The 24,239-nt window shown below is 36.6% G+C and overlaps 1 protein-coding gene across 2 annotated transcripts in view; it reads left to right on the forward strand.

Moving 5' to 3' along the window:
* Nucleotides 1-23,862, forward strand: part of SEMA3E (semaphorin 3E) — a 241,258-nt gene extending 217,396 nt beyond the window's left edge. For both annotated transcript variants that reach the window (XM_077770161.1, XM_077770162.1), the window contains 3 exons: nt 2,816-2,883; nt 4,425-4,564; nt 22,432-23,862. In XM_077770161.1, the coding sequence (XP_077626287.1) occupies nt 2,816-2,883; nt 4,425-4,564; nt 22,432-22,884 (661 nt within the window). In that variant the 3' untranslated portion in view covers nt 22,885-23,862. The remainder of the gene's footprint in view (nt 1-2,815; nt 2,884-4,424; nt 4,565-22,431) is intronic.
* The last annotated feature ends 377 nt before the right edge of the window (nt 23,863-24,239 follow it).

The following is a 24,239-nucleotide window of genomic DNA, read 5'->3' on the forward strand; positions in this document are numbered from 1 at the left end:
CCATCACCCACCCCTGGAGGAGAATTTTTGGATAGGCTCCAGCACATGAAGGGAAAATAGTTTGCTTTTATAGCAGGTCGTTTTTGCTTCAGACCTGACGAGCAGCAGAAATTGAAAACTGGTCACTAAAATAAATACTTTTCTGTTCACAGAGTGAAAATGAGTCAACAGAGAAAAAACATTAATTCACAATCCAAACCGCTTGTTTAAAATAGTCTTCCAAAATACACTCTAATTTATAGACCTAAGTCTTTTACTTCCCCTTGCTCTTGTATTTTGTCTATTTCCGGTGTTCTCTTAAAAAAGTTTCTAAGTGGCAAGAGATACAAGAAAAATATACAATATTGAGAATAAAAGGCGACTTTGATTAACGTTACTAAAAGTCCTAAGCATTTATAGTCTTTTTTAAACACTGGAATAAAGGGCAGTTGCATTAAGATTGCATAAAATGAACTGAAACCTTGTTGGGGGATCTGATAGCTTTCTTTTTAAATTTATGTTTTCAGTGATTTTAAACAAAACTTTTGCATACTTATTATTCACATCTCTTATCTAGAATTATCTGATCTGTCTCCCCTATTCTCATATCACTTGTGTCATAATCCTGATACAACATTTCTGCAAAGTAGAAACTATTTCCTGTTTCATGGATTTACCCCTGCTCCATTATTCATTAATGCTCAGTAGACTTTAGATTCCCAGGACCAAAGCAATACTTAATGAAGCGAGGGATCGACAGCAGTGGAATATTTCGTATCCAGATCTGCTATCAGTTATACATAGCTATGTACATGCTAGTTAAAATCATAAAGGAGCATAAAACTTTCCATTTTAGCTCCTTCTTTGTCAAGTTCTTTTTTCAATTTAATTCAATAGAATGATTCATACAGCAGTTTTAATCTTTATAAAATCCCACGTTTTTAGATAAACTCTTCTAATCTGCAGTCTCTCTTTCAAAGCACCATGCTTTTGCACACAGGTCATAATTCAAAAAATTGGAAATATTCATCATAAGGAAATAAACCTTTGTTTTTCTGTTTTGTTTTTTAAATGTTTATTTATTTGTGTGTGTGTGTGAGAGAGAGCGCGCGCGCGCATGCACATGCACGTGCTCCTGGGAGAGGAGCAGAAGGAGCTGGGAGAGACCATCCCAAGCAGGCTCCCCATTGTCAGCGCAGAGCCCAGTAGGGCTGGAACCTAGATCCCACAGACTGTGAGATCATGACTTGAGCCGAAATCAAAAGTCAGACGCTTAACCAACTGAGCTACTCGGGTGCCCCTAAACCAAAGTTTTTAAAGTATTGAGTTGTTAACTGAGATCTCAACTTGTATGTGAGAAAGCACTCCATCTCTTGAAATGATGTTCCATTATCATTATTTGGAGCAATGAGGAGAGCCTAGAATGAAGAAAAAAAAATTGAGCCTGGACTAGAATTTCGATGTCATTCGAACAAACTTCATTTTACAAAGGAGGGCAGAAAGAACCAAGAAACAGACAAGATACGTATAAGATCAAACAGCACATGAGTGATGGCACTGGGATTTGAATCTGGTTCCCTTTTCCAAATTTTATCATTGCATATGGTTAAAGAATCTCATTGTCACTTTGGAAGCCTCTCCATCTCCCTCTGGGGTGAAACTTCTGCTTTGCCTTCTGTTTTTCCCTCAATCTTGAAGAAATGCCATGATTTAGAAAAGCAAGTGGTATTTTCTGCCTTTATGTAATACTTCTATTTTTATCTCTAATCTGAATTAATATGCTAAGAATCTTGAGGTTAGAATTTCAGTACTAATAATAATTTAAATTATTTAGTACTTCAGAAAGATACCTGCAAATTTAAAACAAGATCTATATTATAAAGTGTTTTCCCATGGCTAAAGGATGTTTTTATTTCTCGATTACATATCTAAGCAATATATAAACTATGACAATAACATGAGAAGTGATCCTAAATCTAATAGGCAGTTTTGCAAGACAGCCTATTAAATATGTATAACACACAATCAAATTCAATAGAGGCAGATAATTTCTACCCATAATATCTGAATAAAAGAGTAAATTGAATATATGTTTACTGTATCTCTTTTTTATTAGCAACTGTATTTTTGCTATGTGATTATGATGCATATAGAACAAAATATTTGGATTTAAATACCCTTTCCTTTTTTTGTATGCATTTCTATTATTTGAAGGAGTTTTATGATTTTTCATTCAAATAGATGGTCTGCCTCAAATCATATTTCCCTTTTGCACACCTCCCCTACCATCCCAAACTCCTATTTGAAACTGAAGAATTCTTGTCGCACTACATTTTTAACAAAATGTAAAGAGAGCCTTCTGTAATTATTGTTTGAGGGGGTTCCTGGGTGGCTCAGTCAGTTAAGCATCTGACTCTTGATTCCAGCTCAGGTCCTGATCTCAGAGGTCATGAGTTCGAGCCCTGCGTCGGGTTCTGCACTGAGAGCAGTGGAGCCCGTCTGGGATTCTCTCTTTCCCTCTCTCTCTTTGCCTCTCCCCACCCCACTGCTCCCCATTCTGTAAAGATAAGCAAACTTAAATAAATTATTGTTTCAAGATCCAAAATTCAAAGTAACATGGACACTTAAAAAACGTTGCATGTAGATCTTATCCATTGAATAATATTCAATGGAAATACGGGAAACTATGCAACTTGAATTTTACCCTTGTTTTGCATGACTGATCAATTTTTTTCAGTAGCAGAATACTACTTGACTCTTTCATGCGGTTGGCTACATTTTAAAGTCTGGAAAATTGAAATCTGAACATCTCCTCAGTGCATTTACTTTCTTCCAGGCGGTTCCGCAGACAAGATGTCCGGCATGGCAATGCAGCTCAGCAGTGCTTTGGACAGCAGTTTGTCGGTAATCCATAGAAAATCAATTGCTCTGGGTTATTCAGGCTATACAGTGAAGATAAACTGCACACTCTTTAAAAGGGTCCTTACTTTTTCTGTGATTGATATATACTAGAACAATGTTACTGCAAGTATTCTTTTTTCTTCCACATAGTGGAATTTTAAAACAAAATTTTTTAATTATATGTGAACATATAATTTTTAATCAGGAAAATAAGTTCCATATACCACTACGAAGCCTTGCTGTTGGGCCTCACAACAGGAGAATCTTAGAAAAGGTGCCACAGTGATTTGTAGGACTTCTGTCTCCATCTCAACGCTGGGAGATATCTTCACCATGTTACGTAACCTATGATAATCTTTTCAAGAGTGAGCCAACTTATATCAAGTCACCACTAAACTTTGGGCTAGAACAAATGAAAAGCTTTAACTCTTCTACTAGAGTAGGGAAGCCTAGAGCTCAGGTGCAGATGTGAGTTTCTGAGGAAAGGTAGTAGTTGGTCTGATGGGTAAAGGATGAGAGGAAATGTCAGTTCCAGCAAATGGAAGGAAGTCAAACAACACAGAAAACTATGCCCTTGACTCTTCACACCTTGTGGGTGGTTGGAACAGGCTGGGATTGGTGTCACCAGCTTCAACCAGGAGGTAACAGGAAGGTGAATCATCATAACTAGGAGACCAGCAGTGCTAATGCACAGTCCAGAGAATGCACAGCATCAGTTTGCTAGACCCGAGGCTGACTGAGGGTTTGGTGCAGGATCTAAGCCTCTAAGAACATTAGCTAGAGGAAGGTAGGCTCCTAATCTAGGAAAATTTAGGGGTCAGTCTTGAAAGTGAGAAGGACTCATACATAAGGGGAAAAAAATCCCAGGTTCTAGTTACTGAATTTGATTACTGGTTAATACACTAGTGAATACATCCACTTGCTTTTATTCCCTGCTGCAGTTCAGTGCACTTGCCCATATGCAAATTTGAGTTCAAGTCCAGTGAGAGCCTCTCTGGGCCAGGATAAATATCAAGAAGCTGTGGATCATGTCTGTAGTTCAGTTTTGTACCCTTTTCTTACTACAGGAACCCAGTATCTGAATAAAGTGCAATCCCTTGACAAGATCTCACTCACGCTTGTGTTTATGTAATGCCGTATCACGTCGGTTTCTGCTTTCTGTTTTTGTTTGTAACCATGAATTTTATTTATCCTTTGTTTGACATGAATGTTTGGTGCTCACTCCCTCTTGCCTGCTTTATCAGTGGATATTGTCACTGATTCTCCATGCATTTAACACTGCTGGACCTTCTTACTGACTGTCCTGCCCTTTGGACCCACGCTCCCAGCTAACTTCCTTCTGGTCCTCTTCATAGCCTGCGGTACCTTTTTAAAGCCTAGATTTCGGTATATCACTGTCTCTAAATAACTTCTTTAATTGACTTGCATAGTAATTAGCAGTAAGTAACGAAAGATATTTACTTTTCTGCAGAGGTCTAAATAGTCTTTTAAACATATTGCTGGTAAAATTGAAGTCTCATGGTTAATTTACACTTATGTTGTAGGAGATGCTTTGGATAAGACTGAAGAGCGACTGGCGTATGGCATAGAAAACAACAGTACTTTGCTGGAATGTACCCCTCGATCTTTGCAAGCAAAAGTTATCTGGTTTGTGCAGAAAGGACGTGACACAAGAAAAGAGGAGGTAATTCATAGCTGCACATGCACACCATGCTGTCTGGCATATAGTGTGTGATTAGTAAATAGATGATGATTTATTTGGTATTTAAAAATGAATAAGTCTATTGTGCTCTGCATATGTTATTTAAAGAGTGGATTTATTTATTATGTGTGATTTATATACACATAAAAATTTTGAAATATACACATTTATTCCTATGTAGATATAATTTATAAATGCTATAAAAACTTGTGTATATTTAATTTTTATATGTATATAGACATGTAAATATGTACATATGTACACATATCAAATATAAAGTGCATACACATGTAAATAAATTATATATATGTGTATGTGTATATATATGTACATATATGTAATAAATTTGGGTTCTGAAAATTGTATTTGTATTCAGGAGGTACTCATAGTTTCATGATTTTAGTATCATGTCAGAATGATAGTCTTAAATTCTATCACCCAAGGTAATGTTCTAGAAAAATAGCAAATTCCAACACTGTTAACATGTATATCTTAGACATATGGATAATAGAATTAAAACAACACCAGCAACATCTGTTTGATACAGCAGTTGAATCATATATGAAAAATCGACATAGGGATTCCATTATTGCCCACTGGAAATAAAAGAAAGGCATCTCTTTGTCCTTTTAAGTAGATTTACTAACAGAGATTATATTTCTATTATGATCTAAATGAGAGAGGAATCAGTTAGGCTGCTTTTGTAGATGGAAGAAGAGGAAGCATTTAAAATCTGGATTTTTTTTTGAAATTGATTTTGAGAGAGAGAGAAAGAGAGAGAACATTCATGCTCATGAGTGGGGGAGGAGCAGAGAGAGAGAGAGAGAGAATCCCAAGCAGGCCCTGCACTGTCAGCACAGAGCCTGATATGGGGCTTAATCTCACAAACTGTGCGATCAGGACCTGAGCTGAAATCAATAGTCAGACGCTTAACTGACTGAGCCACNATCATGACTTGAGCCAAAATCAAGAGTTGGATGCCCAACCAACTGAGCCACCCAGGCACCCTAGCATTTAAATTACACATAAGGAATAGTGTAGAGGCAGTTACTGGGTAATCTTTATATGCAAGTCTAGGGATTAGGTTGTATATTGGCACAGTCAAGGGCATGAAGCAATTAGTGAAGGCAGATAAAGCATTGTTGATGCTAATGTGGGCTTTGAACTCAATTTTCACAAAAGTTGAGTTATGAAAATAGAATGGAATTTGGTTAATTAAAAGGAAATAGATATCGGTGAATTGTAGCAAAATGTTCCACAGTGAAAAGGTTTCAAGTTGAATAAGGGAAAGAAATGATAGATGCCTGTCTTCAGACCCAGGGAAAAGTTAGTAGGTGCATAGCAGATAGAAAGTAAATAAATGAAATCATCAACTATAGATTCCAAATGTAGAGCACATTGACTTTTTAATGCCTGTTTTTCTAGCCTGTTGTGAAACTAAAAATACGACATGTTTTTGGTCCAAAATCATATAATACATCCTGGAAGATGATTAAATGTATAAATCCCAGGTTCCTGGGATAGTTATTAGAGAGGAAGGCACTCAACAAAGGCAACCAGGGACAGGAAAACTCTCCTAAATTTTCATGACGTCATAAGAATAAACATGTGTCCAAAAATGTTAGAGCCTATTGCGCTAAAATACATTATTGATTTGGTAGTAAAGTATTTTCCCCCACAAATCTGATATAAAATTGAGTTTTAAACTCCGTCATAACTCACTTGGCAGGAGAGGACCTGGAAATATTCTATAGCTCCTCTAGTTGAATGGCTTCAGAAGACAGACAAGTAATTCTTTCGTCAGTGGTTTTCTTCCCTCAGTACATTCTGTTTCTAATTTGGAACTCACCATAATCTGCCTCATTTGGAAATCCTTTCCAAATCATTTTGACATGCTGCATTCATCATTGTTCAATTATAAGCTTCTTTCTTATATTATTAATATAATCTGCTTCTCCTTTCCCCAAATTTTAGCCCCTGTTTTTCAAATTTCCATTACTGATATATTTACTAATATTTGAAATTTTGAATTTACTCTCCATTAGATGTCATGATAATATAATACTTAGTTTCTCTAGGCATAGCAATATATATTGATTTATACACAATCCAGAAGAAAACACAAAATTGGTAGCTTCATAGAAAGATGGATGTGTATGCTTAATACACAAAGCAGAATAACTTTGTCCTTTTAGGGTTTTTTAGAAGCCCTTTTAGAATCTTTTTTGAAGATTTTAGAATTTTTTCATGACCGTTTATGTATTGATTGCAGTTACTTTTGATAGTTATATTATCAAATCTTGACCATTGTATAAGATATTTGTATAAGATATTTAAGTTCATCCACTCCATTTCTTTCCTCACATGGAAGTGCTTTTAGGGTACACCTGACAGTAGCCATGGAGGTCCATCACAGACACTACAGGCCAGAAGTCATTAATTTGCAGTCAGACCATAGCCTTTGTAAAAGAATTTGATTGTAAAATGTGTGTGTGTGTGTGTGTGTGTGTGTGTGTGTGCGTGCGCGCGCGTGCGCATATAGTTCCTTTTATAGAACCAAATTTTTGAGTCTGGAACTTCTGTCTACAAATCCATACTCAGCCCTGTCAAGTTATCTGGAAACTGCATATTCAGGTAGATAAAAATTTTTGCCCAATCAAGTTTTTGAAATGCTACATAGCTGAATTTCTAGAAAGCATCTAGAAATTCACCTATCTAGTTTCCAAACTGGTTTACTGCTGTTCTCTCACAGATGCATTTAATGGTCTCCTGCTTTCTTAAATACCACCCAAGAAACACAGTCACTGTACATGTTATGAATTCCATAAATGTGTATTGAAAGCCTGCTGTGTAGGTACTTCATAAGGAAGTATTTTCCCAGACTCGATGACCTAGGTATGCTGTGCATCAGTTACTGTAATATCCTGGGGGAAAAGTCTCATTAGAAGAGACCTTATAGGTAAGTCTGTTCTGTGTGCATCTGCTGAACACAGAAACTGCAGTAGAAGTAGGTGCCTTACCTATTTGTTCTTAGATCTCACAAATGCACATTAGAAGGAATTGACCCAATCTTAAAAATGTGGAATGTGAGAGAGGTATGGGCCATAAACAAACTCTGTGACAGACCCAAGGTTTGAACTTAGATATTCCTGACTCCGCAGCTGAGATGATTCACATTTATTCATTGTCTAAGTACCAAGGAACTTGCTATGTGCATTTTCTAAAGTATACCCTTGTATTTGAACATGATTTACATATGACATAATTGAGACACTGAATGTTTAATAACTTTCCCTGGTTACTGACTGCTAGTAAATCATCTCAAATCCAAGTGCCTATATTCTTTCTACTAAACCCCACAACCTTCTGAAATTGGAACTGTATATACAGTTTCAGATACTCTGGGATATTGAGCAATGGAAAACCTTATAGAGCAGAGATTCTAGAATTTGATATCATCTGAAAAATGACCCTGATACACCCCCCCCACACACACATATATATATTATTTTCTGAGTTCAGTGGAACATGCTGATGTAGCTTTGTGGGGGGGGGGGCAAAAACAGTAGTCTTCATGTTTAGATGATGAGAAACTGCCAGTAATTTGAACAGTTCTCACTATAAGCACTGATACCAAGAATCCTTATTATACAATATATGCATCAGTGTATTTCCGTTCTCAACTGCCCTTCAAGGTTTCTACTCTACACCTGCTGGTAGAAAAAACTACCATCAAACTCATCAAAATATGAGTTTTCAATCATTTGGGCCTATGTAGATAGAAAACCCAGAGCATTCTGCCTCATTTTCTTAGGTGTTTGACTCAAATAATGCTTCAGTAATTATTTTGTTATGTTATCTACAGAGCACCCAATATGCCCTGTTTCCATAGAAACTGTATTCTGAAGAACAGAGGAGGAGGATGAAGATGATGAAAATAATAGAAATACAATGAAAAAAGAACCATATTTAATGTATCAGATGATGATAAGAAGAAAAATACAAGAGAGGTTACCTGTCAGGAGAGGTTGCAGTTTTAAAAGGGTGTTCATAGAAAGTCTTACTAAGAAGGTCACTAAGTGACATTTGAAAAAGGACTTGAAAGAACTTAAGTAGTAGGCCATATGGCAGAGTTGGAGAAGAACTTTCTAGACAGTGGGAACAGTAGGTGTAAAGGCCCTTGAGATGGGGTGTACCTGATATATTCAAGGAACACTAGACTGAAGGGCAGTGTGGCCAGAGGGGAATGAGGAATAGGGAGAATTTTATACTGTGAGCTCAAAAGTGAGGTAAAGGGTCCGCTCATGCAGGGCTTTTAGGCCCTTATTAAGGGCTATAGTGTTTGCTCTAAATTAAATAGATAGCCATTGGGTCCTTTTCAGCGGAGCTATGACGTGATCAAAAGTCGGTTTTAAAAGGATCATTTTAGTTATTATGTTAAGAATATAGTATGTGGAGGTGGGAAGAAAGGCAGAAGCTAGTAATCATTGAGGTCTTAGGGACATAAATCTTCATATTCTGTGACGCAACGATAACTCTCAGTGTGTCTCTACCTCGAAGTCAATTAATGTACATGTGACTGCCTCATACACAAAAGAGCAATGTGATTTGCATGTGCTCTCTGTTATTATTCAGAATCCTGAAGGCTGTTTAACTTCTCAGGTGAAATGAATACTTTTTCAACTTGCTGGTCTCCTTTCTGTCTAAGTGCCTGCAATTAATGTTTTGAGCTCAATAAATACTCAGAGAAGGGGTGCCTGGGTGGATCATTCAGTTGAGTGTCTGACTTCAGCTCAGGTCATGATGTCAGAATGTGGGTTTGAGCCCCATGGCAGGCTCTATGCTGACGGTTCACACAGATTCTGTGTCTCCCTCGCTCTCTGTCCCTCCCCCTCTTGCTCTCTGTCTGTCTCTTGCTCTCTCACTCTCTATCAAAAATAAAACATTAAAAAACAATTTTAAATAAAAAATACACAGAGAATACCTTAATAGGCAGTGAATAAATCATAGCCTTAGCCATTCAGAAGCTTATAGTCTTACAATGAATATGAGAATGTAAACTGATAATTATAATATATTGTTGAATATATTATATATAAATAAATATAGTAAAAGTTATGTTGCAACTATGAGAAAAGAAAAACTGTCAACAAACAGGCTGGGTATGGAGGTTGCATGATGGACAATCAGGAAAAGATTCAAGGCAGAGGTGACATGTGAGCTAGATCTTAATGGATGAGTAAAAGTTAACTTCAAGAGAGAACGGGATAAGTATATGTGATGGGGATGAGAAACAAAGTGGTATGTGTAGATCTGCGGCTGGAAATGATACAAAAATGAGTAGACAATCAAGGAACACATTTCACTTTACTTAAAACCCAATGAGAATACTTTGACAACCTTTGACATACATTGCGTCTCGAATCTTGTATGTATGCTTTGAGGATAGGTGGGTGTCAAGAAGACTGTTTAAAAAGGTATTTCAGTAGTCAAGTGGAAGATTTTTGACCAGAACTAAACAATGGTAGTAGGAAGGGAAGTAGTAGGAAGGAAAGAATAAAGGTTTTCATTTTTATGAGATAACATGCTGTGCATTTGATTTTTGAGATACAAGAGAAGCAGTCATAATGATTCACATGTTTTTTGTTTGGTGTTTCAATAGTTGATGGTGCAGTAACAATGATTTAAAGAACACAAGGAGGAATAGAAGGTTTAGGAGAAAGATGTTGAGTTCATTTTTGGCCATGTTGAGCTGGGGTCTCCTGTAAAGCTTTTAGGTAGAGCTTTTCTGTGTTGTATGTACATTCAGGAATATAGAATTCAAAGGAAAGATTTTGAATGGCAAGAAATATATAGGAGACGTCAGCAAAGAGGTAGTAATTAAATTCCTGGAGGTAATAAAAGTAAGAACAATATAGCAGCAATTCTTCAATAATATTGCTTACTGTAAGCCTAGCACTGTTCTATGAATTTTATGTATATTAATACTTTTAATCCCTGCAACAGTCTTATGAAGTGCGTGGTATTGTTGTCCGCAATTAATAGATAAAGAAACCAAAGCACAAAGAGATGAAGTTACTTACACAGTATCACACAGCCTATGAAATCAGTTTGAGTTTGAGACCAGATAGTCTGGTTTCAGTTCTATGCCCTTAGTCACAATATCCTGGTGCATCCAAGTGTCATAGCTTACCTTGGAGAATGACTAAATAAGAAGCAGCTGTGAACCAAGCCTAGGAGCAAAGGGAAAACCCACATCTCAGAAAAAATTAGAAGACAAATTCTGTAAGATAAAGTGAAAACAGAAAAACAAATAAGCATTATAGTTAGCATTCTTTTAGTGTTTACTATATGTCCTGTGCTATTCTAAGTGTTTTATGTGTAATAACGTTTTTAAAACCTACAACATTTCTCTGAGGGAGTTAGTTGTACTACATGCATCATGAGGTTAAGTCATTCATGCAAAGTACAAAACTGGTTAATCCTTCTGGGACTAAACAGTGATAAGTAGATAGTATATGGCTTAACTTAGTACTGACAGTGGAGCCAGGAGAGTATGAAATAATAGATCTGAGAGAAGAGAAGATGGAGAAGGATAAATAAACATTAGTCTTTGAAACGTTCAGAAAGCAAGTACTTAGTGTCCAGTGAGAATGTGCTCAATGCAACAGTTAAGCTAGGAGACATCTAGCAGTGGGTTAGGTGATGAATGAGGCTGTGGCGAATTAGAAACAGCTAGTGTCGTGTATCTCACCTAAAGGTTTGAATGAGAAAGAGAGGTCAACAGAGGGAGACAAGAGTGAGAGAACTTTTAGGGTTTTTTTGAATTGAGAAAAAAATGTGACTTGGTCATGTTTATAGGTTGAAGGGAAAAAGGCATAAAGAAGAAAATGTGCAGCTAATTGATGAAGCAAGATAAAGAGCTTGTGTGAGAGAATGTAATTTTAGGCTAAAGTTAAGAAGTGAGTTTCAACAAGGAAGAGAAAACCCCCTCATTCTCTGAAGGGGGACAAAAAAAAAGATTTTATGTGTGTGGATAAGGAAGATAAATTCGTCCCCAAAAGCCAAGTTTAGCTGTTCCAAACTCCTATAATTATTTAAATTTGAAATACCAGTTCAAATCATCCTTATATGTATAAGGATGTATAAATTGTATTTTTTTAAATGTTTTATTTATGTCTGAGAGACAGAGAGAGACAGCGTGAGCAGGGTAGGGTCAGAGAGAGAGGGAGATACAGAGAAAGAGTCTGAAGCATGCTCCAGGTTGTGAGCTGTTAGCACAGGGCCTGACATGGGGCTCGAACCCACGAATTGTGAGATCATGACCTGAGCTGAATTTGGACCCCCAACTGACTGAGCCACCCAGGTGCCCCTAAATTGTATTTTTGTAATTGCAGAGGACAAAACTGTTATAAACATAACTAAAGCACTGGAAATAATACATCCCGGAATTCATACTTGTTAAGACACTGGTTGGACAATTGAAGTATTTCTCTTCTGCAAAATGTACAGACACTGCACTTAAAAATTTTTTTAATGTTTTATTTATTTTTGAGAGAGAGAGAGACAGTGTGAGCAGGGGAGGGTCAGAGAGACAGGGAGATACAGAATCTGAAACAGGCTCCAGGCTCTGAGCTGATAGTCAGCACAGAGCCCAAAGCAGGACTCAAACCCACGAACTGTGAGATCATGACCTGAACCGAAATCAGACGCTTAACCGACTGAGCTACCCAGGGGCCCCAGACACTACATTTTAAAACTAAGTAAATGAGGGAAAATTTACACGTGTATTTATTGCTTAGGTTTAAATGTTTATTAGTTCAGGATGTGTACTTCTCAGTAATCATGATAAAGAAAACTTTAGTTTCTTTAAGCTACTATAACATGAATAAATCACTTTTTACCGTAATACAATACTCACCATGAATGTTGTTAAGTTTGGAGCATATAATTTTAACCTGAAGATAGGATATGTCTTTGAACGTGACAATGATTTAAAGCAGAAGTTTGGCAAACTACAGACTGGAGGCCAAATCTGGCCCTCCACCTCTTCTATAAATAAAATTTTATTTGAAAACTGCCACACCCATGTGTTTACCTAGAATCTATAGGATGTTTTCATCCTATAACCACAAAGCTGAGTAGTTATAAGAGAGACCAGATGACCCACAAAGCCCAAAAACTTCACTGTGTAACTCTTCACAGGAAGTTTGTTGGCCTCTGATTTAAGGTAGAGTGAAGCTTTATTAAATAAGTATTATTCTGAAAAATATGTCTGTATGTTGGAGAAAAAACTATTTTCATGAATAACTAAGCCTTCACTTTGTGCTGAGCACTATAATGTTACTGGAATGAGTTTTCAATAAAACCAGACAATATGAATTGTTTCTTGGAGCGTGTTCTTTTGGACTATATTCATTAGCCCTTTACTGATAAAACCAGTGTATATCCCAAAGACACTGTAAACAAGGTGGAGCTCCACAAGGAGTTCAACAAACGGATGTAAATTGCCAGTGCAGAAATAATGCCAAAACATATAAAATATTCTCCAAAGGGATATAAGGCAGACAAAGGAGTTACTGGTCTCTGAGGTGAGCATCACAGTTTATTTTTTGGTAAGCACGGAAGTTTCATTTTCCCCTTAATCGTCATTGATCTTTCCATTGCGGATTCTTTATTTAAGGGAAAATATTTTGTGTGTGTGTGTCTTAAAAATAAAGTCTCTCACTTCAAAATAGCTGATGCTATGCATTGTGCAGACTGCTTAAATAATGCACAAATGTGCATGTTCATGTTTATTATAAAAAACCCAAGAGAGAATGGAAGTTGACATCAAAACCCCCACACTTCAGTTCACCCCATTCTCTCAATTCTGATTGTTAACTGGACACCACAGGTTGTCACTTTCAACTCTGCTTTCAGACCACCTACTGAGTAGGATAAATTCATCAGAGTCATCTAATTACTGCTGAGAAATCTAAGAGGCATGGTTACCTTATCAACCAGAAGTGCCTTCCAGATAACTTAGAGTTCACTGCATCCATGCAGAACTTTTACCACTTTAAGGAAAACATCAGTTTATTGATGATTCAGTGCATTGTGGAGACGGCTTCTCTTGTAAAAACAGAACAAAGAAAAATGGAGAATACAAGCTACATCTCTTGATGTTGCGCATTTATTACGTCATCAGAACTAGGAGAATTATGATGTGAAAGTTCATCCTTACTCTACTATCTTGTTTGCTAGATGACCCATATTTTCTTGACCTTCCCAATGGTGACCCATGACAAGAAGCTGATCAATGACAGCCATAAGTTTACAATTTTGTCTTTATATACATGTACTAAAAGCATGAGGTTTGTTCCACATGAATATTATTTGTTTTTCTTGTTGTCATAACATAAAGTGCATGAACTTTGCCTCATTTGAAACATCTGCTTAGCAGTTTTGATGTTTCCATTTCAGCCTTTTAAAAAAAATCTCTGCTCATCTTTTCTGAACTAACAATTCTTTACAAGTAGATATTCATGATTTACATTTTCAGCCTTGACAAGCATATTTTTATAATGTCATTTGCTCCATATTTTAGTTCTGGAATAATTAGCAGTAGAGCCCGTTAATTTCATGTTTGCCTTCACATTGATAATAACACGGTTCCTGTAAATGGAAAATATGGAGCAACTTTGTGGTCTTAAGGATGGAAGTCGATCTAGTGGTTGAGATAGAACTCTCTTTGGTTAATTTTCCAAGAGAATCCTTAATGTCTTTGAAAATTAAACATATATTCCCAGATCTATGGAATCAGATACAGTTCTACGTTTTATCCCACTAAGATTACTCTGACTCGAGGCATCTGATTAAACAAAGTAACATAGTAACGCAGCAAGCCCAGTGTCAAGCACATGGTAGATGTTCAAAGATATCAAACATATGAATTCTCTTCACTTTTTAATTCCTTTGGTTGCAGTAAAAATCATAATTCATACAGTCTTCTAGATAATAAAAATTGTGTATCTGCATGAAGATATATCAGCACGGAACTGTATATCTGTACGTATCACATTGTGATAGTCTCATAGAATAGCCCGTACTGATCTGTGTTTGTATTTACTGTAGGGATGTTGCTTGGATGCCTATGTGTCCTTTTATGAAAACAAAGAAGAAATCTTTTTCTCAACCCTCACTGCCAGAGACAGATATACTTGTCACAAGGAGTAACTTTATTTTTTATAATAACTTTATTTGAGTATAGTCAACACACAATGTCACATTATTATGTACAGCATGGCGATTCAACTTCTGTATATACTGTGCTGTGCTTGCTACAAGTATAGCTATGATCTGCCCCTATAAAGGCTATTACAGTATCATTGACTATAATTCCCTATGATAAAGAACAACTTCAAAAATATGCTTTAGAGATGTTCAGATCTTAGAATTTATCATACTCTCTCCTTTCCCTTGGTTTCTAGGTAATTTAGTGTTGACTTTGTACTCCAAATATAGTAGTTGTCCAGTGCCTTATGATATGCATTTTTGTGTTCAAACATTATCTTTCTTTGATTCTCTCCTATTTTCCCTTCATTTTGAATCTTGAGTATTCTTATCCTTGGAAATTTTTAATAAAACATTACCCTTACACTGCTTTTGTTTATTTTTCAGCATTATTTCTGAAATCATAGATTATAATATACCATAGCTTGAACAGATCTTATAGACTTAGTTTATCGGTTGCCAAACCAAGATAATCACTACAGTCATATTACTTAGTTCATAGCACTTTGTCTTATTGGGTTCACACAGATCTCCTTTCTTGTTTGACTTCATTTTTCCTGGACCACCCTTCTCCACTTTCATCTTTGCTTCACCATATGCATGCATTGTAATGATTGGAGTAAGTCCAATACTACATCATTTGTACTATATTGAACAAGAATATAGCATTTTGAGTATTCATGAGCTATAAAAATAAAACTATTGAGTTAGAGATCTTACCCTGTTTCTCTTTATAACTCAACACTGTGTTTTTATAGTTTATCCCTGTTGCTGTGTGTGTCTTTATTTCATTGTTTCTGACTGTAACTTAATATCCCATAGCATGCATTCATTGCTCTTAATTGATTGATGTCCCTTAGAGTGGATCAATTAATTCCCATAATGACATCTTTAAGGATCATCTCTTCAAATAACCCCCTGCAGATGTGAGTGCAAATCTCTGCATTCTTACCTTCTGACAGCCTTCAATTCTACAGTTTCATCAGCTTGCTTTCTGGAATTTTGGCATCATCTATAGTGTTCAAGCAGTCTATGTGGATTCTCATCTTCCCACACTCTCACCAGTTTTTGATATTTTCTAATTTGTGCCTGTCTTATTGGGATAAGGTGCTGTCTTATTTAAATTTGTATTTCTAACATCACTAGTAAGATTGAACATCAACTTGCATATTTATTAAATATTTGGGTTTCTTTTTCTCTGATTTGCCTATTTATATATGTATCTTTCCTATTTTTCTCTTTATTTTTTTTTACTCTAACGAGTCCTTTGCATCTTCTGTATATTAATTAGTTCTTGAATATAAATGTTCCAAATTTTCTTTTTGAGATAGTTGATGTTTTTCAATATAACATTTTTTCACAGTATGGTTTGGGTTCATATTTATGACTTCTCAGCATCTTTTTGTATTAGAAATAGGATTTAATTAGGACACGTGGGTGGTTAAGTGTCTGATTCTTGATTCTGGCTCAGGTCATGATTTCCTGGTTCATTGGCTTGAGCCCTGGATCGAGCTCTGGGCTGATAGCACGGAGCCTGACTGGGACACTCTATCCTCCTCTTTCTCTGCCCATCCTATACATACATGTATGTGTTCTCTCTCTCTCTCCCTCCCTCTCTCCCTTTCTCTCTCTCTCTCTCTTCCTCTCTTAAAATAAATAAATAAGTAAACTTAAAGAAGTTTTCTGCATTTGGATCTTTAATCTGAACTTTCTTTATATAGTGTGATAGATTTCCCTAAATGTGCCATCAAGTAATTCACCCTGTTTCTATTGGGTAATCCCCTCTATCATAAAGCAGATGTAAAACGTGTTTTTACAAAATATTTTTTTAAATTTTTATGCTGTTATGTATGATGTATTTTTTGTAAGTCAACCAATTTTTTTTTGTTTGTATTGAAGGTATTGAAGGTAGGCCAGATAAACAAACGATTATATGTATTGTTGGCCTTTATTTCTTGACTAAAACGAATTTCATTGTAAAATATATTCAGAAAAAAAAGCAATTTGAGGCCTATGTCTGTCCTTTACCGATGAAAAGTGTGGAACCATATGGTTGATACACATGGAAATCACTCCTTCTTCCTGACCAGCTACCAGATGTGCAGGGTTCTTTGTTCAATTACTTTTTTTTATTTGACATTGCAAAACATACTGAATCAATCTTTATAACTCAGAATATTAAAACCACTTTGAGTAAGAAATGCTATATTTTTGTAGATTGCCTATAGGAATATTGGATAAAGTGATGTATTATGTATCATCTTCTTGACCAAGGAAGTCAGGTCTTCAGACATAGAGAAAGCACAGCTGATGAAAACAATTGTGTAATCAAGATTTGCTGTCGAAGGTGCACATGTGGGCTCAAGTGGAAAGATTAAATCATGGAAGGATGTCAAATACAAATTTCTATGTAGTTTCTTTTTTTATTTTTAGGTATCCATAGGCTACGGAAGATACATTTAACTTTCAAGGTGATTTAACATACATATAGTGTACAACCATCCAGATTTCAGAGTTGGAACATCTTTTATTTCTGAATTTCTAACTCACTGTAAGCAAGAGGAGAGACCTACGTTCTAAGACAGGCACTGTCTCCATTGTGCAAATAAATGATGTAGGACAGCTTCCGTTCCCATTGTAACTATCACACCTCCATATCTTTAACCGGTGTGGGTTTATATACCCACAGTGCAGTGTTTCTCAAATTGGGCTTCTGATTTTGAAAGAAATACCTGCTTGAAAAAATAAACAAGCACTCCTAATCCAGTGGCCAAGGGTTTGTATTTATTTTCATTTCTGCTTTTTGTTTTATTTTAAAACACTTTCATAAACTGCTCGGTGTAGACCAGAAGCTAAGCTAGATGACTTTCAAGTTTTCATATGTGCATTCTCACAGGAGATAGAGTAAGGAGAAAACAAAGGATCGTATTCATTGAGGATGGTGTGCAGATTCTTTTCGGGTGAAGAGAGTGTCCTAGAAGTGCTTTTCCTATATATATCTGTGAAGCACAGCCCTTTCATAGTTACTAACTCCTCCTCAAATCATCTTCACTTCCTTCCTGACAAAATCATTATTGGATTTACTTCTGGAATAAATCCAGAAGTGAATAACGTCTGGATATATCTTTATGGGGATACCCATTGCCTTGCATTCTTGCATACTCTGAATGAATTAATGTGTTCTCCTTTCACTATATTCTGAGCGTCCTACTCATTATGGACTATTCAGAATAATTAAGAGATAGGCCTTTGTTCTTATGAAACTTGTAATATGGTTAAAGGCGAAAAAATGTGCACCACAAAATTATTCAAAGAGGAGTAAATACCACCTTGTGTGCTACAAATATGAATGCTATTGAATTACAAAAAGAAATGAGATCTCTCTGGCTAAAAAGAAAGTATTCATTAAGAAATGAAAATAAGCTTGGAAAGAAATTTTTAAAAGTGAATTAGTGGACATTATAAAGAAATTCACTATCGGAAAGAAAGAATAAGACCAGAATAAGACATGGAAGTAATGATGGGTGCTACAAGGAACTGAGGACAGGAGTTACGAAGAGGAAGATCTGACTCTGGTATTTCTACAGGTTGTTCCCACCATCTGCCCTTGAACGTGAAACATTGTCCTGGGCTGCTGGCACAACATATATTAAAATGTTTATTAAATATTCACAAGAATAAAACAAAGAGTACAGTTTTTTGTTTGTAACTTTTATTCAAATATAGAAACAAAATAAATTTACAACTAAAATATAAACAAATCTATGCATCATTTAACCTTTGTTGAATGTGTAGCTTCTTTTCACTGAAATAAGGCATCTCCATGAACATAACATGGGACACAGACAACCATGTATGTGTGTGTTCAAGTGTGTACAGAACATCTGCCTGTAGCACTTTGTGCCATGTGATGACTCAGTCCCCCTAACACTTTATACAAGTGACTTCAAAACTTTTTATGTACATTATTGCATGGGGATGTCATTTGGTTTTCATCTGGCTGGAACGTATCATTAACATATTACATTTATCTTTGTTCTCAGCAGCTGGAAACTGTTAAAGCTTTGAAAATCATTCAGAATCTATGATAAACACCAATACTAACAATAAAGTTGATCTTCCCCATGATCCCAAATATAGTTTATTAATTTACATTATTATCATGAAAACAAAACACAATAATCCAAGGAATCGTTGTATAAAACTGATTGATTACCAGAAATGTACCTATTCAACCAAACCTATGAGAAACATTGCAGTAAGCTGTCTGGGAATATGGGTTTAGAAAGGCAGGATTTGGGGGCACCTGGGTGGCTCAGTTAGTTGAGCGTCCAACTCTTGATTTCAGCTCATGTCATGATCCCAGGGCCATGGAATGGAGCCCGGTGTTGGGCTCTGCACTGAGCATGGAGCCTGCTTAAGATTCTCTCTCCTTCTGCACCTCTACCCTGCTTTCTCTATCTTTCTTAAATAAATAAATAAATAAATAAATAAATAAATAAATGGCAGGATCTAATTAACTGAACAATTTTCACCTGCTTGGGCAAGCAAGAGAATCTGAATAAGGAGCCTGAAAAAGGAAGTGAAATTTGAAACAGAGTAAAATAGTACACATTTGCTGAAATAAAGGGGAAAAGTATTAGTCAAAAGAAAATTACTTGAAGGACTTGTTCTTTTTTGCAGGTAATGTTGCATGCCATGTTGTAGAAAGGTTAACAGATGACATGATGGTTGTAAAGGAAAGAGTGTCTTCTTACAGTTGTGTAAGAACTGATTGAAGAGGCCTGATTGAAGAGATGACACTTTCATTCAGTCTTTTCCAGTCAGGAACCAGCAGTAGGGAGGTCCCTACAGGCAGGTAGAACAGCATAGGTCCTGAAACAGAATTAAGCCGGGCACAACAGCAGACACAGAAAGCAGGAAGATTTGGCAGGAATCTATCATGAAATAAAGAATCAGTCACAAAGTAAGAGAGTCTAACACTGTGGGAAAATGGTGAGATGGAATGAATGTTTCCCACCATCACCACAGAAGAAATGTTGATAGGACTTTGTGATGTATTGGCTATGAGGACATAATAATGAGCAAGACATATAACAACACATGAGGACAGAGGGACTAGAAGAAGAAGAATGTAATTGTCATGAATAGGGAAGTTTGTACATGGGGTGGGGGTGCTGTTTGTGTGGAGCGACCCGGAATTGTAAATAATGAAGGATGATGTAAGTTTCAGTCAGTGTTTTGTAATTAACAGGAAATAGAAAACAATGGATGATCTCTGTGAGAGATGCATCTTAGGGAAGCTAGTTGAAATGAGGAAAGAGAAGAGTTATCAAATGAATGCAAATAAAACATGAGATCCAGGAAGGATGGGGGATGGTGCCTTAGAATGAGGCATCTACACCAAGAGACCAAGAAGGAACCAAGAGGAGAGCCAGGATAGTAAAGTGGCAGGTACTACACAGAGCAAAGTTTAAGAAGACAGGTCCCTCTATGTCAAATACAGCCACAGGTTTAAAAACAATAGAGGCTGTGTTTCAGAGGCAGAAACATCCAAGCCGTGGTGGTGAATTTATGGAGAAAGTAGTGGTAAACGTGAGCAGAGACTCCAAGTCATTAAGAGTTACTGGCTGTGGCAGGTGCCAAGGGTACCTTCTCAGCAAAACCTATCAACAAGTAAGCGACTGTTTTATGTAGTGACGTATGTAGTATGTTTTATGGTGTGACGGCCCTTCCTGATTCCTCATTGGAGAACTTTTTGAATTAGTGGCTCTAGCATTTTGCCTACTTGGACGTGGTCCTACCAAGTCAGATGAAGCCCCATGAAGGATTTATGGGGCCCCTTCATCCAACTGTGTTACTCTGAAGCTGCTGAGTAGTTAATTTAGCTTACATGGCTGGAAAAAAAAAAAAACACCTCTGAGTGTCTTGTAATTTGTCCTTAACATTCCAGTTTGAGATACAATCTCTTACCACACTGCTAATGCCATTTTGCCATATTATTCACAGATTATATAAATGAGTACACATGAGTAATTACATCGCAACTTTGGACATGCCGGAACGGGTTAAGGCTCAGGAGAGCCGAGCCCAGCAGGTGTTGCCTGGACCTGCCACTGGGACAAAAATGTGCCAAAGTGGTGGATTTTGTCTGTATGCCCCTTTTATACTGGCAAGGGAGCATATTGCCTTTGTTTTGTATTCTCAAGGGAGAAGTCAGCCAGTAAGGCGTGAATCACCTTTATACCATCATGGTATGATCTGGGGTCATCTGAAAGCACAAACCAGTTTATTTTCCGCTGTAGGAATATATGTAGGAAAGGTAGAGGTCGATGTTGACAGCACTGTACAAAGTGTTCTCACTTATATATTGTTTTCTGTAAACTTTGCATCAATCAAGTGACATAAGATTATCTCCATTTTTACAAAGAAAACTAAGGCGGAGAATACACATAAATGTCCTGGATGACGCCATTAGTAGCGGTGCCAGAATTTCAATCTAGATTTGTCTAATGTCAAATCATATACTCACTAGTACAACTATCGATGATAAAATATGAACTGTTTATCAAAAGCTTTATTGTGCTCCTCTTACCTTGAATTGTAATTATTCATAGAAATAATGTGCATAACTTATTATTTCACAAACGTGAAAAGGTATTTGAGCCCTGAAGTTATATGCAAACTTAAGAATTAGTAGAGTGTGAAATTCTTCAGAGAAGAATATGGATGTTTCTTGCTTAATTTTAAGTCTCTGTTAAATAGAAAGCCTTGTACTATAAGGAATGCTCACTTAATTAATGGATGATTTTTTTGGGGGGGGGAAGAAAGAGAGGGAAGGTGTCTCCCCTCGCTTACTAGAGATCCTTATGGAGACGTTGGTCTTTATGATCTGAAAGGAGTAAGAACCTCTGAACTCCTAATGGGAGAAATGGCATGTGTTCTGTCTCCTAAGAACACAATAAATTTGATAGATCTTCATTTTACTCTAACTTTGAGTGCTGTACTGAACTAGATGCTTTTTTTAAAAAAATCTTTTTATTTATTTCTAGGAGAGAGAGAGACAGCGTGAGCAGGGGAGGGTCAGAGAGAGAGGGAGACACAGACTCTGAAGCAGGCTCCAGGCTCTGAGCTGGCAGTCAGCACAAAGCCCGACGCAGGGCTCGAACCCACGAACCGCGAGATCATGACCTAAGCGAAAGTTGGACGCTTAACCGACTAAGCCACCCAGGCGCCCCACTAGATGCTTTTTTCTAATGACTAATTGAAATCATGAGGGAGAAAGCTTTTTCACTCTGCTTTTACTAATATTGTTGGGAAATGACCTCAAAATCATTAATAGGAAGTGATCTCAAGTAAATAAGTTGGACACACCCACACCTGATTTAATTAGTCATTCCCCCTCTCTCAGTCACTCTCTCACTCCCTTGTTCTCTCTCTCTCATGGATATATGACTCTCAGGATTTCATCATGTGATAACAAAAATTAAAAATCTGAAGATAGTGAAAGGGTTATAGGTTGGCGTTCTCTCCTAAATATTACTCCATTGCCATTCATTTTCTTGTTCCTGCAGGTGAAGACGGATGACAGAGTGGTCAAGATGGACCTCGGTTTACTCTTCCTTAGGGTACGAAAAATGGACGCTGGGACTTATTTTTGCCAGACAGTAGAGCATGGTTTTGTCCATACTGTGCGCAAAATTACGCTGGAGATAGTGGACGAGGAGAGAGTAGAGGAGATGTTTCACAAAGACCTTGAAGAGGACGGGCCTCCCAAGATGCCGTGTCCTGCTCAGAGCGTCATCCCACCCGGGGCAAAACCGTGGTACAAGGAATTCTTGCAGCTGATTGGTTACAGCAACTTCCAGAGAGTGGAAGAATACTGTGAAAAGGTCTGGTGCACAGATAAGAAGAGGAAAAAGCTTAAAATGTCACCTTCCAAGTGGAAATACGCCAACCCGCAGGAAAAGAAGTCCCGTCCGAAAGCTGAGCACTATCGCCTGCCCAGGCACGCGCTGGCCTCCTGATGGGGTGAAACCATCTCCTGGCTTCTGAAGAATTCGTGTTTGGAACCAAAAACAAACAAACAAACAAAATGAGAAACCATCCAGCTTCTTTGTGTCGCTTAAGAGATTTCTGTAGTGCAGAAATATGACTGTGAAGGTATTATGATAAATTATTCTACATGCTCATTTGACTGGTTAAAAATCATGTAAAATTAGCTAATTTTTCTAAACAAGCATATTACTCAATGGCTTCACGCTATATTTATCAAAAAGTGACCTTGGCTGTAGTTTTGAGTACTTGGCTGCTTTTCCATGCAATTATTATTTTCTCTTGGAAGACTTGTGGTTATTGGGATATCGAAGAAATAGAGATGTTAATAATCATGGGAAAATTAAATATATATTTTAATCGTTCTGAATTCTACCTTTCCACCACAATGTATAAGGTAAAGAATATCACATACTTTAACATTCTCATATGAAGTGTCTGTACTTTTTAAGAATTATTGTATTAGTGAAAAAATCTATTGTATTAGTATCTAAGCCGTGAGTTTTATGAAGCCAGGTGTGTTGAAATTATTGTAAACCATGAAAGAACACTGTGGTCACCTTGAGGCTCTTGCCCTTCCTAAAACATTCGTTAAGCCACTTTCGCTATAGTTACATTTCATGATGAAAACAAATCCTTTGAATTTCACTCCAGCGCAGAAAGAATGAACTTTAGATAACTTCTCAGAAAGATGGCAAAATATGCCAAGAACAGATGAAGTTACAGTTAGAAATCTAACTGAAAAAGTTTTTGCTACCCTCTTGTGGTAGAAAAAGTATATTCTCCTTTTTCTCTTTTTACAGACTAGTAAATGTGAAAGCAGTTTCTGTTAATATATCCTGTCCATTTTCAGGGGAAAAAAAACCTTAAAAATGTCTCAATGTTTATGTCATGCTTTAAGATGGAAATAATGTGTTTATGAATAATTTATTACCTCACAGGCCAAAAATGAAAATGAAGATATCATAGCCCTAAAGCTCTACTAAAACTTAAATTTTATGCCTTCTAAATAATCTTCCCTGAAATATAAAAGATAGTCCAGAAACATATGTTTATTACTTTAAAAATATTAAAGCAGCTTGTGCTCAGATATCACATTTTCCTCACTATTTTATGTTAACAAATAACAAAATTGTTTCACTAGGTCATTTAACTACCGAGATATCCAGAACACCTTTACTTTATAAATAGTATCTAGAGTTTTTGAGAATGCTTATTTCTTGAAGTCTTTCCCTCTCCTTTTAATGTAGCAATTACTTTTCTAAAATAGGAAGTTTTGTTGAGATTTTTCATTTAAATAAAAATTAAAAGCAAGTGAATTACATGT

Source organism: Crocuta crocuta, unplaced genomic scaffold, assembly GCF_008692635.1.
Source record: "Crocuta crocuta isolate KB4526 unplaced genomic scaffold, BGI_CrCroc_1.0 scaffold424, whole genome shotgun sequence".
Taxonomy (NCBI): Eukaryota; Metazoa; Chordata; class Mammalia; order Carnivora; family Hyaenidae; genus Crocuta; species Crocuta crocuta.